The sequence below is a fragment of the Centropristis striata genome, chromosome 3, assembly GCF_030273125.1.
Source record: "Centropristis striata isolate RG_2023a ecotype Rhode Island chromosome 3, C.striata_1.0, whole genome shotgun sequence".
NCBI lineage: Eukaryota > Metazoa > Chordata > Actinopteri > Perciformes > Serranidae > Centropristis > Centropristis striata.
In genome coordinates this window covers 16387880-16401553 of record NC_081519.1, presented here as the reverse complement: position 1 = coordinate 16401553, position 13674 = coordinate 16387880, and the positions used below count along the sequence as shown (strand labels likewise).

At 43.7% G+C, this 13674-nt stretch overlaps 1 protein-coding gene across 3 annotated transcripts in view; it reads left to right on the top strand.

Moving 5' to 3' along the window:
• The window catches only part of magi1b (membrane associated guanylate kinase, WW and PDZ domain containing 1b), a 173304-nt gene that overhangs the window by 156904 nt on the left and 2726 nt on the right, over positions 1-13674 (top strand). For 2 of the 3 annotated variants that reach the window (XM_059328550.1, XM_059328547.1), the window contains 6 exons: positions 9-380; positions 2200-2403; positions 6184-6277; positions 6461-6548; positions 7390-7533; positions 10349-10487. In XM_059328550.1, coding sequence (XP_059184533.1) covers positions 9-380; positions 2200-2403; positions 6184-6277; positions 6461-6548; positions 7390-7533; positions 10349-10487 — 1041 coding nt within the window. The remainder of the gene's footprint in view (positions 1-8; positions 381-2199; positions 2404-6183; positions 6278-6460; positions 6549-7389; positions 7534-10348; positions 10488-13674) is intronic. The other variant, XM_059328549.1, reaches the window with a different exon arrangement.

Here is a 13674-nt window from a genome sequence, read left to right as displayed (position 1 = left end):
ACCTCTAGTTAAAGCAGAGGGAGACGTGCCTCCATCGCCGGCGTCCTCCCACCACAGCAGCACCCAGGCGCCAAGCCTGACGGAGGAGATAGGGAAGCGCACCCCACAGGGCAGCCAGAACTCCCTCAATACCGTGAGCTCCGGCAGCGGCTCCACTTCCGGCATAGGCAGTGGGGGAGGGGGTGGAGGGGCGGGGGGCAGCGGCAACGCCGTGGTTGCCTCAGCAGTCGCCACCACCTCCTCTCAGCCCAACAACGTGACCTCCAATGCCCCCTCCGCCTTGCAGCCCTATGACGTAGAGATCCGCCGCGGCGAGAACGAAGGATTCGGTTTCGTCATCGTCTCCTCTGTGTCGCGGCCCGAAGCCGGCACCACCTTCGGTAAGAGATGTCACACTTTTCCGTGTTACAAATTATCTTGATGCACACAGTTGTTGATTACACATGCAAATATTGCAGAAATCAGTTCCACTCAGCAAAACATGAAACACACATAGCTTTTCCCTCATCACTGGGGCTTTTTATCTTCCTATCTTCTTTATCGGCTGCCTTTGTATCATCCATAAAACCGCTGAACACTAAATAGCCTGACTCCCAGCGCAGATTCTGGCTATTTACAGTCCCACCAGATCAATACCAGCACTCTTCAAAGAACTGGTTCTTCTTTCTCATTTTCGTCTGAGCCTGTCAAACCACGACACTGAAACCTTTTCTTCGCCTGCAGCTGCTGCTACACTCACACAAGGCTTTCATAATTGATCACAAGTGAAGTGGATCTTACATAAGGCATTTGTATTATTCAGCTGAACTTAAACGGCTTCTGCCGAGCAGGTTGGCACTAAAAGCCTAATGACAACTTAATGAGAATGAGTGCTGCAAGCAGGATAAATAGGGGAAGTGATCGGTGTGAATAATATTTATTTATTTTACAATGTGGGATCAGAGAGATACACTCATCTTGTCTGCACTTTTTTTAGTTATTTTGCATCATTTAGCTGATAAAGGGAATCACGGTCTTGTAGTATGTTTCAGTATTTACTGTGTGATCTCACACATCCGCATATAAAACTGTTCAAATTGACTCTACTTTGCTTTTTACAAACTAGTAGCGTCTTTTCTATGCATGCCCTTCTGCCGTGGCTTCCTGCCTACACCACTATGGCATTTTACTGTTCTCTCTGCTCTTATCTTTGTGAGTGTGGGTGGACTGAAAAGGCCTGAAAATGCTCAACTTTCCAGGTTGGCTTATAGAGTGGCAAAGCTCTTTTTTTCGCAGACCAGAGTAGACAGCATGGGCCAGCAGATAAGCTTCATTTGATTTGACCTGACATGGAAAATCTAATGGAAACCTATTGGCTACATGAAACCAGTCCACACACATTGTTACTATTTGGAAAAGCACTTTATTTTGTTCAGAAGCGCAACAGCACCTTTATTTCTTCTCTCCGTCATCTACTTTTCAATATTTTACAGCTGAATTCAGGTAAAATGGCAGGAGGAGGTCAGGGTTAGACAAGTTTGTTGTGGAATAAAAGAGAGGAAGGCAGCTGAAGGGAGAGATGAATAATAATGAAAAAGAAGGTGGTGAAAAGAAGGAGTGATTGCACACTCTTTTTCTCTGCAGTGACTGATGTCAGACTGCAGACAGGGAAGGGAGGGAGGGAGGGAGGAGGAGAAGGAGAAGCAGAGAGACCTCAGGGTAGTTGGTGAGATGTCAGCTCTGATGTATGTTTGTCGTCTCCAACTTTGTGCCGGTGCAGGTGTTTGGGATGCAGACGACACAACACAGTTTTTAGCTTCCTTCTGCTGAGAGACTCATGCAAATATAATAATGATACCCATTTTAGACATTTGGTGCTGGAGCAGCAAAGAGGAGGATGAGACAGGGAGGGTGGAGGAGGATGAGAACACATTGAAAGATTTTGCATCGATTAATTAAAAAAAATTACAATAAAAGGCCTGATATCTGCAGCAAAACAGATTATTTTATTTCCTTTGCCAACGCTTGCATTTGTCCTGTCGTTTTTTCTGATGAGCTTCTCTGTGGCTGGCTGCCGGTGAATTAACCCTTAACTTCTGATCCTATTTTCCTGCTCCTTTCCCCCCTTTCCCTTTCCTTTCCCTTCTCTCTCCAAACACACACACACACACACACATACACACTGAATCACACATCACAACATGTCAATGGTGACCATAGCTGGCAATGCATGTGTGGCCATGCCCCACAAAATAGGGCGCATCATTGAGGGGAGCCCAGCAGACCGCTGCGGGAAGCTGAAAGTCGGCGACCGCATCCTGGCTGTGAACGGGTGCTCCATCACCAACAAGTCCCACTCTGACATCGTCAACCTCATCAAGGAGGCCGGGAACACCGTCACACTACGCATCATTCCCGGAGACGGTGAGTAGAGAATGACACTGTACAAGATTGTTGTTATATTATGTGATTTTATATCTCTATTCCCTTGATAAACTGCTGAAAAAATGAGGTCCCAGCAACCTCAGGGTCCTAAAAGCTGCCTTTAGAGTCTTTGCAACAATTGCCAGCCATTAATTCTGTACAGTATCCCATTCAGTCTGTAGCCTTCAGCCAAATATTCATATTTAGTCAAACTATTGAAGAAGAAGGCCGTTGAAGTGCAGACTTTTGCTAATGGCTTTGCTATGGCAGTTGTTCTGGCAAAAATCTCATAATAGCCTTTCAGCATACTGTAATGTCTAGTGGTCTGAGAGAAAACTAGACTAGGAGATTTAGGCCAATGACAGGTCATTTCACAGATGCATGTGCACGTCTCTTCAACTGGTGAAAACCTGATTCAATGAAGGAAAAAAGCTGCTATTCCAGCATTTGCAACAACTGCCTGCACTGCAAAGCAATTGCTGTTGTGACAATAGCAGGATCATAATCATGGTTAGGATGACTGAAATGGATGACTAGGAATGGGTGCTGTATGACGCATGTGCCTGTGCTCGTCTGGTAGGAGGGGCTGAGGACAGAGAGGGGGGCGGTATTTTCACATTCTGGTGGTTTTGTTTTGTTTGGTTGTTCCTAGAAAACTGCCTACTCCCACTTTAATGGCAAACAGTACAATCACCAACTATTGTCAGTATTATTACGTAGTCTATGTATTTCAGGAGTAGGAAGAGTCATCACTTTCTTGAGTGGTCACTATGTATGCTTATAGTGTCATATAAATTCCTTTACTTGCTTTCAAAGTAACTGGAACTCCCCCACAGTGTTGACAGAACTGCATCTTTGGGAATATTTGGGAGCCAGCATTTGCGTTTATGCCCACAGTTTTTAGATGATAGAAGACAGGTGTGTGTGTGTGTGTGTGTGTGTGTGTGTGTGAGAGAGAGAGAGATGCAGTACTTCCTCAGTATATCTGGGTGTGTCTTCTTTGTCAAAGTGGTTTTTAGGGAAAGTTTGTGCACACTGTATGTTGTGCGGTGCAGCTGAGGGCTCTCGCTACTTTGTGCTGACAGATCACCCTGGCATGCTTCACAAATGCTGTTTAATTAAGTGTATGTGTGTGTGTGAAGAAGGCGATACTCCTTGTCAACCTGCACACTGGTAGAAATTGGAGCTATTTGTCCGCCGCTCGTTGCTTTCCGGCTCACTTCTTATGGATGAAGAGGGTTTTTTTCTTCCCGCCGAGCGCTTGATGAGAACAGTGAGCCAAAATTGCTCTGCCAAGAAGACACAGAGAGCAAGAGAGAAGGCGTAAGAGAGAAATAACTGGATATGCTTTATTGGAAAGTTCTGGTTTGTGTTTATGTGCATGTGTCAAGCAAACAGACGCTATCTGACACGCAGACAGAGAGTGACAGGAAAAGATTGTGCCTTGTGTTTCTACGTTGTGTCTCAGAGTGACTGTTCTCTCTGCCTCTGTTTACACATGACTGAGCAGCATGCCTATTTTTGTGCGCATCAATCTTGTCTAAACTTTCTGACATGAATAAATACCATCGCAAGAGGTTCTTCCAAGGTGAAGGCAGGTTCAGCTCCTCTCCTCTCCCATGTGTGGGAACACAGATGGAGTTTTGTAGCGACTGATGCTCTTTACTTCTGCAATGACAAAGAAAAACAGGAAGTCTTCCTGCTGGAGCACAGTAATGCATGCACAAACAGTAATGCTTTCATCAAAGCTTATGTCTCTGCAGCATAGACTTGAGGCGCAGACCAAGCACACCTCATTGCTTCCTATTGTGTATGAGAAAGGAGACAGACATGCCAGAGGTGATATGATGTGCCTTTTTTAAGCAAAACCTGGGGTGTATTGTGCATTTACAACCCTCCCACTTCTCTTATCTCTTCTCCCTTTCTTCCCCTGTCCGCTCCTCTTTCTTTTTTCCCTCTGCTGAATTTCTTATTGTGATTGTACCTGCTCTCTCGCCTAACTCGGCCCATTCAGGGCGGGAGGGCATATTGCCAGGGCCAGAGACAAATTACAGCAACAGCTCAGTGCTTTTTTTTTTCCTTCTTCTTCTTCTTTGCGCCTTTGAATGTTTTTTAAGCGGGAGAGGAGAAAAGAGGCAGCGGGTCGGAGGCGGAACGGAAAGACAGGGAGAAACGGAGCTTATTCGATTAATTTCCAGACACAAAAACAGTTGGAGGAGAGATAAATGGAGAGAGGCAGCAGAATGGAAGGAGTGGGTTATGCAAATTAGCAGATGGAGGGGCGAATGGGGTTTACGGGGACAAATTTGAGGCTGGGAAAGTTAAAAATTAGGAAACATGTGAGGTTGTAACATGGTTTGCAGCTGATGATTCTCCAGGGCGGGCAATGATCGACACACCCCGAAGGTTCTCCTCAACGTAGTCCAAAGTGACACTTGCTCCACCCACACTGCAGCTTGACTGGTAGCACCTCATGGGCATTGGGCAATCGAAGAGTTAAGCCAACAGGCTCTAAGGGGACTGGTGGAGGTGGAGGAGATGAATAGATGAGAGGGAAACGGGCTGTGAGAGGAATAGCAAGTAGGAGAGAGGGGAGAGGTGTAATCAAATAAAGGATACCTGTAAATAGCCAAGAAAGATAAGCTTGCCAAGGAGAAAAAAGGTTTCTTTATGTGGCAAGAGTTTAGCAATGGTGTGTTTTTGTCTTTAGAGCCAAGCCTGATTCATTGATAATGCAAAATGATTGAATCAGTGTTAAGATAAAAGACAGAATAACCAGGAGCTTTTATTTCCCCAGAGGCTGCAAGTGTGCATGTTTCCTGTTTGACAATTCAAAAGCAGACGGGAGGAGCTTCACTCCGCATGTACACCTCGTGAAAAAGAAACACAGTTTGACATGTACCTTGACAAAATGATTGATGGCACAAATGTAGACCGCTGTATCATTCTGGTGTCCTGGGTCTATGTTAAGTGGTGGAGGGGCTGGCGGAGCAGATGGTGGTCCCTGTAGGCCAGTTGGTGTTTGTCGCTGAAAAATTCAATTGTTCCATGTGTGAAATATGAGGTTAATTCAATCACACGTAGTACCTGTACTTCCATGCTATGTAGTATGTCAGAAAAATGTTTAGTATGTCCCAAAACATAGTATTTCGAATACAGTATGCCAAAAATAGCATGACGTTCTACTGCCTCTGGTTGCATTTTGCAGTATTCAAGCCTGGATGCTTTTCTGGTTACTGTGACCCACAGTCCTCCCCACAGCATATGTGGGCAGTATGTGCGGATTGTATGTTCACTGCATTGTGTGTACTTTGTGTGGGCAGCTGCAGTGCAAACTAGAAGTAAAAAGAAAAAGTATGAAATTTGGATTGCAACAACAACTTGGGCATAATATTACACCTTGAACTTTGACCCTTTTGCACATGCAGGTTGTGCAGAGGATTTAGGGTCAGAAAAGGCTTGCACATTGCAAAATGCAATCAGATGCTGAAGGAAATCTTGGTATTTTTGGCTTTCTGCCATTGACCTACAGTACTATGTTTTGGAAAACACTAAATCTTTTTCTAGCATGCTAAACTGCATGACAGTATGGGTATTAGAATGCATCCAGTATGTGCATATTGTATGCATACTGTATGCAACAGTAAGCACTTTGTAAGTGAGCTGCAGTACGTACTGTAAGTAAAAAGGAAAAGTAAGCAGAAAGTAGTAAAGTAAGAGAAAGATTCTTTGACTTGTGAAAAATGGTTTAAATGAAAAGCATTCTCTTATCTTCTTCAGAGTCATCAAATGCATCTTTGTTGACCAACGCAGAGAAGATCGCTACTATAACCACCACCCACACACCTCAGCAACAGGCTGCACCTGAGGCCAGGTAAGAGGCACTCTGGGAAATGTAGTGTTCTGTACAAAACATGTTAAGTTCTTGTAAATGGTGTTAGAATGTTGAGTTATTCAGTTAAAGTGCCCAAAACATGCAGATAAAAATTCATAATTACCTGCTTGGAACAATCACTGATTTGATCTTTAATATCTGACCGCTTTCTTTCTGCCTCAGGAACAACACCAAACCAAAACAGGAATCATTTGAATTTAAAGCACCACAAGGCCCTCCCCCCCAACCCCCGACACAAGTCTCCGCTCAGGTGAGGAAGGACACTCCAGTCATCCGTTCACCTGTCACTTAATTCATACATCTGTCCATTTCATGTCTCGATGAAACACCACCAGCAATCACCCCGTCAGCTTCCTACACACATTTGTCTTTTCATTCATTCATCCTGCTGTTCCAGCACCCATTCCTCCTCCGTACCTTCATGCATCACACAATCCACCCACCCACCTTCCCAAGGACAAGCAAAGAGCATTTTTATTTATTTATTATTCCTTTTTCATCCACCTTCTGGCGTTATCGGAGTCCCCGCATTAAGGAAAACCTGTTTGCTTTCAAAGTAACCCCTCAGTCCACTGTGTTCACTGCTGAATTAATCTGGCAGTGTGGAGATGGCTCGCACAGATAGCATTGATCCCACAGCAGAGGAGATTAGGAGGGCGTGAAGACAGGAGCTGCTGTGGCTGTCTGCCTGTCCTCTCTCTCTCTCTCTCTCTCTCTCTCTCTCGCTCTCTCTCTCGCTCTCTCTCTCTCTCTCTCTCTCTCGCTCTCTCTCTCTCGCTCTCTCTCTTTCTGTATCTGTGCCCTCTCTCTTTGTCCACCCAGAGCCTCAGGCATCAATAATTCACCATCCTTACACCTGAGCATATGCATGTAGACACACACACACACACACACACACACTCTCTCTGTCTGGCACCCCTTTTAAATAGGTGTGACTTTCCTGAAGGTGGCATTTGTCCCATGCTCCTGAAATAGTAGCCCACTTCAAAGGACACACACACCCTTCAAATCTGAATTACAAACCTTGATGCAAATTTGTCTTTCTCCCTCCCTCTCTTTCTGTGTGTGCGTGTGGTCTGTATCTCCATCAGGATGCTGAGTTCTACTCAGTGGACCTGGAGCGAGACAACAAAGGCTTTGGCTTCAGCCTGCGGGGAGGCAGAGAATACAACATGGACCTGTACGTGCTGAGGCTAGCCGAGGACGGAGCGGCCGTCCGCAATGGAAAGATGAGGGTACGGACACGGTGTACTAACAGCATTCACACTACAAAACATCATGAAATGTTTCCAAATATAAGGCCCGGTTTAGACACATAGGAGATGTCACAGTTGTCAGTTTACTTACTAAGTAATACCCAGCCTGTGGAAACGGTTGTAAAAAGTCATCTCTGGCTCTGAAGGAGTTTATAACATAGAGAAAATAACCTCTGGTGATGTCATCAGAGTTATCTCCACTCAGACTTCACTGTGGAGTTTGAAACGCTAACAAAAGAAGCTGTTGCATTGTGGGAGTTGTAGGATCCTGCATTTATGTAGTTTGACAAAGTGTGTCTCTGGCAAGTCTCCCAACTTTATGGAAGTGAAAAACTAATTTACTGCTTTGTTACTATATTATTATTACCCTATTTTACAAGTTTCTATGTCCCCTTGTGTCCCTTGAAAATGAGACCTCAGTCTCAGAGGGACTTACTTCATTATATAAAGGTTATATGCAACTGTGATAGCCGTAGTCATTCTGTAAATGGAATATTTCCAAATGAAGTACGCTATTAATCGCCATTCTTTGGATCCCCTGGGGTCTATTGTCCACTGTTTTGCCTCATTATGGCACATAAATGGACAGTTCCCTCAACTGAAGTTAATTTTACTCTTTTTGGTAGAAGAATACCTGGCCGATTTCCTGATCATGGCAAAACTTGCTGGTCATCACTGTTAAGGCCTTTAAACACAGTTGTTTGTTTTAATTTCAAATTTAACATATTATTATCATGTTTTTTAAAAATATAGTTTTTTTTGTCATGAGTACTTTGGCAGAAAAAGTTTTTGCGCTATGAAAAAGGCATCAACCAATCACAACATGCAGAAAGGGACATATTCAAAACATAGTGTGGCCAAGGGTTAAGCCTGTACTTATGAGGGTAGTAAAACCACAACTCTAGGCTCCATCGTTCGAACAGACACACCAAACAACATGACAAACTTTATTACTCCTTTCAAACTTGACAAGGACAGCCAGATCTCTTTCTGTTCTTACCTTTCACAATAAAAGACTTAGACATACACACTGCCTAACTGTTCACCAGAGGAAATTTAAACTCTTTTGCTAAAGGAAAACTCAATAAAACATCTTAGATTATCTTAGGCTATAAAACATCTTAACTCAGACACACAGGCAGACACTGCTCATGGTCAGTAGGGTCCCAGTTGTCAGTGCTCTACCTGCACGAGTCTGTTTAACTTTTGGTTAAACAAGTGGTCAAAAATTCACATGGCTGCCAGTTTGAGTTTTAATGCAAAATATTTGCAGGCGTTTTTTCACATTTTCATGTAGTTTATCCGTCATGCCTCTGGTGTGTAAAGCCCTTAAATGAGATTAATAAGACTCTATAATTACAGTCTGTATGAGGTGTGTGAGACAATGTCTCCAAAATGTAAAATTTTCATGAGTTATGAAAACCGCTTTGTTTCCAGCTTTTGTAACAGTGCATTTTTCCAGATAATCCAATTGGTTTTTATGGTTTATTTAACTTAAGAAGTTGGAGAATTTGCTCAACCCATAAAAGAAAATGTAATCCTCCAGTTTGTCTGAAAATTGGACAGTGTTACACATCAATTGGTATGTACTGATTATGACATGATAGTTTCCTACTTTCAGGTGCATTCAAAGCCAGTTGACTGTGTTGATTAACAGGGAGGCCGATGATCCTGCCTCATAGTCTTAACAGCCATCAGAATAATATTATCTATCAATATAATTGCTTGCGCATAATGTACCCCCCAATTACTGCGAGCTATGCTTCACTGAATATAAACACGGTCGCCTCCGGGCCTGAGAATGTAAGAGGTTTATTGTGTGAGCGCAATTTCAAAAAGTCATGGAGCATACCTGCGTACACAAAATGTACATTTTAATTAACGCCTCTCTACTGGCTCATAAAGTGGCATTCATAGAAGCATCGGAAGCTGTCATGAAACTGTAATAGTTAACCTTTAATTTGATTAATTGCAGTAGCACTTCCCCTGGGCAGCCTGATTGAATATACACTGTGGGGTTAATTGATTCTCCTTTACATGTTTGCATGTGAGACATATGCACAGAGCCTGTTGGCAGTTGATATATACATATGAGCTATAAGGGAGTTTATGATACATGTGAATACGCTACAGTTAGGAAGTGTGTGGGTGTGCATGTATTAGCACATTTCTATATGCAAATATGAATATATACATTTGTGTATCTGCACCTTATTAGCAGAGATATTAATAGTAGCAGCTCTGTGAGGCAGAGAGAGGTGTCAGTGAGAGATCCATACTCTGCCAGAGAGGAATTCCCTCGGCGCAGACAGCACTGTCAGATAACTTGAGGCGTGGAGGCAAGAACCGGGAAGCAAAAAGTGTTTCTTCTGGCTCCTGCCCCCCACCACCCTCTCTCTCTCTTTCGTTCTCCTCTCTCAGCGTCACACTTGCTGCTTTTCGATACAATTTGCCCTCTCTGGAAACTGTTGATTTCTAATGTATTTTTTTGCTGTTGTGCGGTATACGATATATAACTTCTCCTCAATCTGTCCTCTCTTTTCCTTCCCTTCTGCTGTCATCGTGTCCCTTTGAACCTCCGTGCCTCTCATCTTTCCTCTCGTGTGCTTTCTCCCCCACTGTCACTTGTTTTTCTGCATTATGTCTCACTCTGCTGTCTTCTCTCCTCCTTCTGGCTTTTGCCGTCTCTTCCTTTTCCCCTCTGATTTACCTCCCTCCCTCCATCCTCACCTGTCACTGTCACCCCCCCTCCCCCCCTCCTTTTTCCTTCCTGGTCTTCTCTCCTCTTCCGTAGGTCGGCGATGAAATCTTGGAGATCAACGGCGAGAGCACCAAGGGCATGAAGCACGCACGAGCCATCGAGCTCATCAAGAGTGGAGGCCGGCGCGTCCATCTGGTGCTCAAGAGGGGGGATGGCTCTGTGCCTGAATATGGTGGGTCAATCTACGAAAACATTCCCTTCTCCCCCATCTTCACGCCCTGAGCCGGGGGACACCCAGTGGACGGTGGTGGGTCGAAAGGGAAAGAACTATATTACCCTCCCAGGACCCTTCACCCATCCCTGGGACAAACCCACCAGGGAGGGGGAAGGGGTTGGTTGGTCTTTTTGGTGGAGGTCACTGCTGGGCTTTGGGATTTTTGTGGTGGGAGCAGGGGTGGAGGTTTGCTCCTCTGGGTGCTGTCGCCCTCTCCTGCTGTCACCTGCTCTCAGTTTCCATGTCATCCCGCTGTCACTTTTCACCTTCTGGCCACTGAGCAAAAGCACTCTGCTGGGACTTCACAGAAAGGTGTCTGGTATGATTTCAGTGCTACATGAATACAGAAACTGTTTACAGGGTTTTGAATGACCAGAGTAGTGATTAAAAAAAAAAATCAGTATTTCTTGTGAGTAATATTGAGGGCTCTAAATCCTCATTAAACACTAATTTAGCGTTAAGAGGAAAAAGAAAACTTGATTCATTGCATCCCATGATAAAATGGGACATCTCGCAGCTTTGGTTAGGACGTGACACAAGCGTATTTATGATATTTATTGAAGGTGAATGTAAGCTACTGAACTCTTAGGGGTTTTAATGTGAGAACTGTACCGAGAAAAAAAAGGCAGTCTGCCATTTCAAAGAGGAAAGTCTCACAATACTGTGCTCGACATTACTCACTTAATCCATGGATTTTATTTGCACCCACTGTTAATGTCATTGAAAAGCTGTGACGATAGGAACTCCACCCATCCCCATTCGAAAAGAAAAATCTCCAGTTATACAGACGTTTTGTACAGTGATGAAAAGAATAGAGGCATTTTTACAAGTATTTTTGTTCCGTGTACAGAGCCATGATCGAAGCCACATATTAATGGATAAAAGTCTATTGCTGCATGAACTTGTCAAAAGTGTAAATCGGATTTTTTTTCCCCCTTCTATTGTCTATTTTCCATAATATTTATGGATCGTTTCTCTTTTTAATTGTATTGACCAGTTTTGATTGACAGTCACGAGTCATCATAAATGTTTTTCTTTTTGTTACTTTTTTTTCTTTTTCTTTTTTTGAGTGGAGATACATTTGCCTGTCTTGAAAAGTTCGTCAATGTAATTTTATTTGCGCTAAGAATGTGCTGTCTTAACCTGCACCGATATGACATCATGTGAACTTGTATATTTTGGATCATTGTTTGTACTTTTTAGTTGGCACAACCTTTGACAGTCTTGCCAGTATTTTACTTTTTAATTTCTGTCAGCAATGTAAAACTGCTTCATACGCTGTTGTTGTGGGTGTGCGAGTCTCACTGTCTTTAATTTTTTGGGGGTTTTGGGTTTCTGCTGCTTCTGTGTACACATGTTTAGGTGTGTGTGGGTTTAGTGTGTCTGAGTGTGTGTGTGCGCTTGGTTCTGGGACTTTTCTCTGTAACTGATGGGTTCCACTGAGGGGTTTGGGCAATTTCCTGGACTGTCTCTTTATTCTGAATGACTCAATGATCAAATAAACACTTTTTTTTTCATTGAAAAATCAGCACAATAATTCTCGTTTTCTTCCTTCAAGTTGGTTCCAAGTGATCTAAACCCTGTGCTCTTCTCTTTTTTTCCTGTTTTTTTTTTGTATCTTCTCTTCTTCCCGTATTGCGCTGGGCTCTTGTCTTCCTTCAGGGATGGTCGCTCCCCATCTCACTGCATGTATGAGAAATGACAAGATGGGGGAGGCCTCTGTCCTCCAAAATCAGACCACGGTTTGTAACTGTCCTCCCCTGTCGTCTGGCTCCTCCACCCACTTCCTGTCTTTCCTTCTCTGTCTCCCTCTTTTTCGCCATCCTGATCTCTGTGTGGTGTGACCTCAACTCACCCATGCCATCTGTAATCCATACATACAAATCCATCCAATCAAAATACATTGCCAGTACCGCCGCTGCCGTAGCCGATGTTATGGATTCTTTCTGCATATGTCTGTCTGGTTTGATTTAACCTTTGGACAACACGTTTGAAGGTGAAATTGTTGTTAAAGTGTTAGTTTGTTATTGATAACTAATTTAGATATTCACATTACTTAAAGAACATCCTCTAAGACCCTGTTCAGACCTGACATTTGTTCAGTCCCGGATGATCCGATCACAAGTGGACAGCTTGAAATACATCTGTTCACACATGGCATTAGAATGTGTCATTAGTCACCACTTGCACCACTCAAAGTTGGTGGTTCGATCCCTGACCATGACAGCCTACATGTGGAAGTATCCTTGGGAAAGATACTGAACCCCAAATTGCTCCCGATGCTGCGTTCATCTGCATTTGAATGAATTCCTGATGGTGGCAGGTGGCACCATGTAGGGTAGCTTTGAGGGTCGCAAAAAGACTAGAAGGTCTCGAAAAGTGCTATACAAGTGCAGTGCATGTACCATTTACTTGCTTTCTATGTAAGTTAAGATTATAGGAATGTCTGTAGTGATTTCCTACAAATGGACAAATTCAGGTACATTTTAGGAACCTAAAAATAAAGAATGTCCTCCGGGACCTTCGTGCCTTGGACAAAGCTGCTTCTGCCAGACAACAGCAGTGCACAGAACTTCAGAAGGCTGGGGATGAGAGCAGGCAGGCGGCCAGTGTCAGATATGTTCAGATAACCCGAAACAAAAACACTGACAGTGAGACACATCACTGAGAGTATCATAGTAACATCCAAAACACAAGATTCACTCTTAATTGTTTCTATGGAATGAGAAATACAAAAACAGCGAGGACAGGACTAGAGTAGTGCACAGAAGTCTTTGTTACACATGGAGCGCTTGTCTGCCTATCATGGGGAGTGCAGTGAGAGCCCATGGTTCTCAGCGGGACTTCATTTGACTTGGCAGTCTTTAACGGGCCCAGGACATATTCGCATTCACACTGCCAAAAGAAAGTGTCCCAGATCCTTTAATGTGGTCTGAGCAATCAAATCCCAATGTGTTTCTAGTGTGTTCACACCTTTAATTAGAGCTTTCCACTTGTGATCCGATCAACCTGGACAAATGTTAATGCCAAGTCTGAACAGGGCCTTTGTTGCCGCTAGTGTACTGCAGTTAAATGAAGACCTGAAGTAGAACTGGGCAGAACGACTGTAAGGTTTAATCCTAAAAATCTGATAAACAAAGCAGTG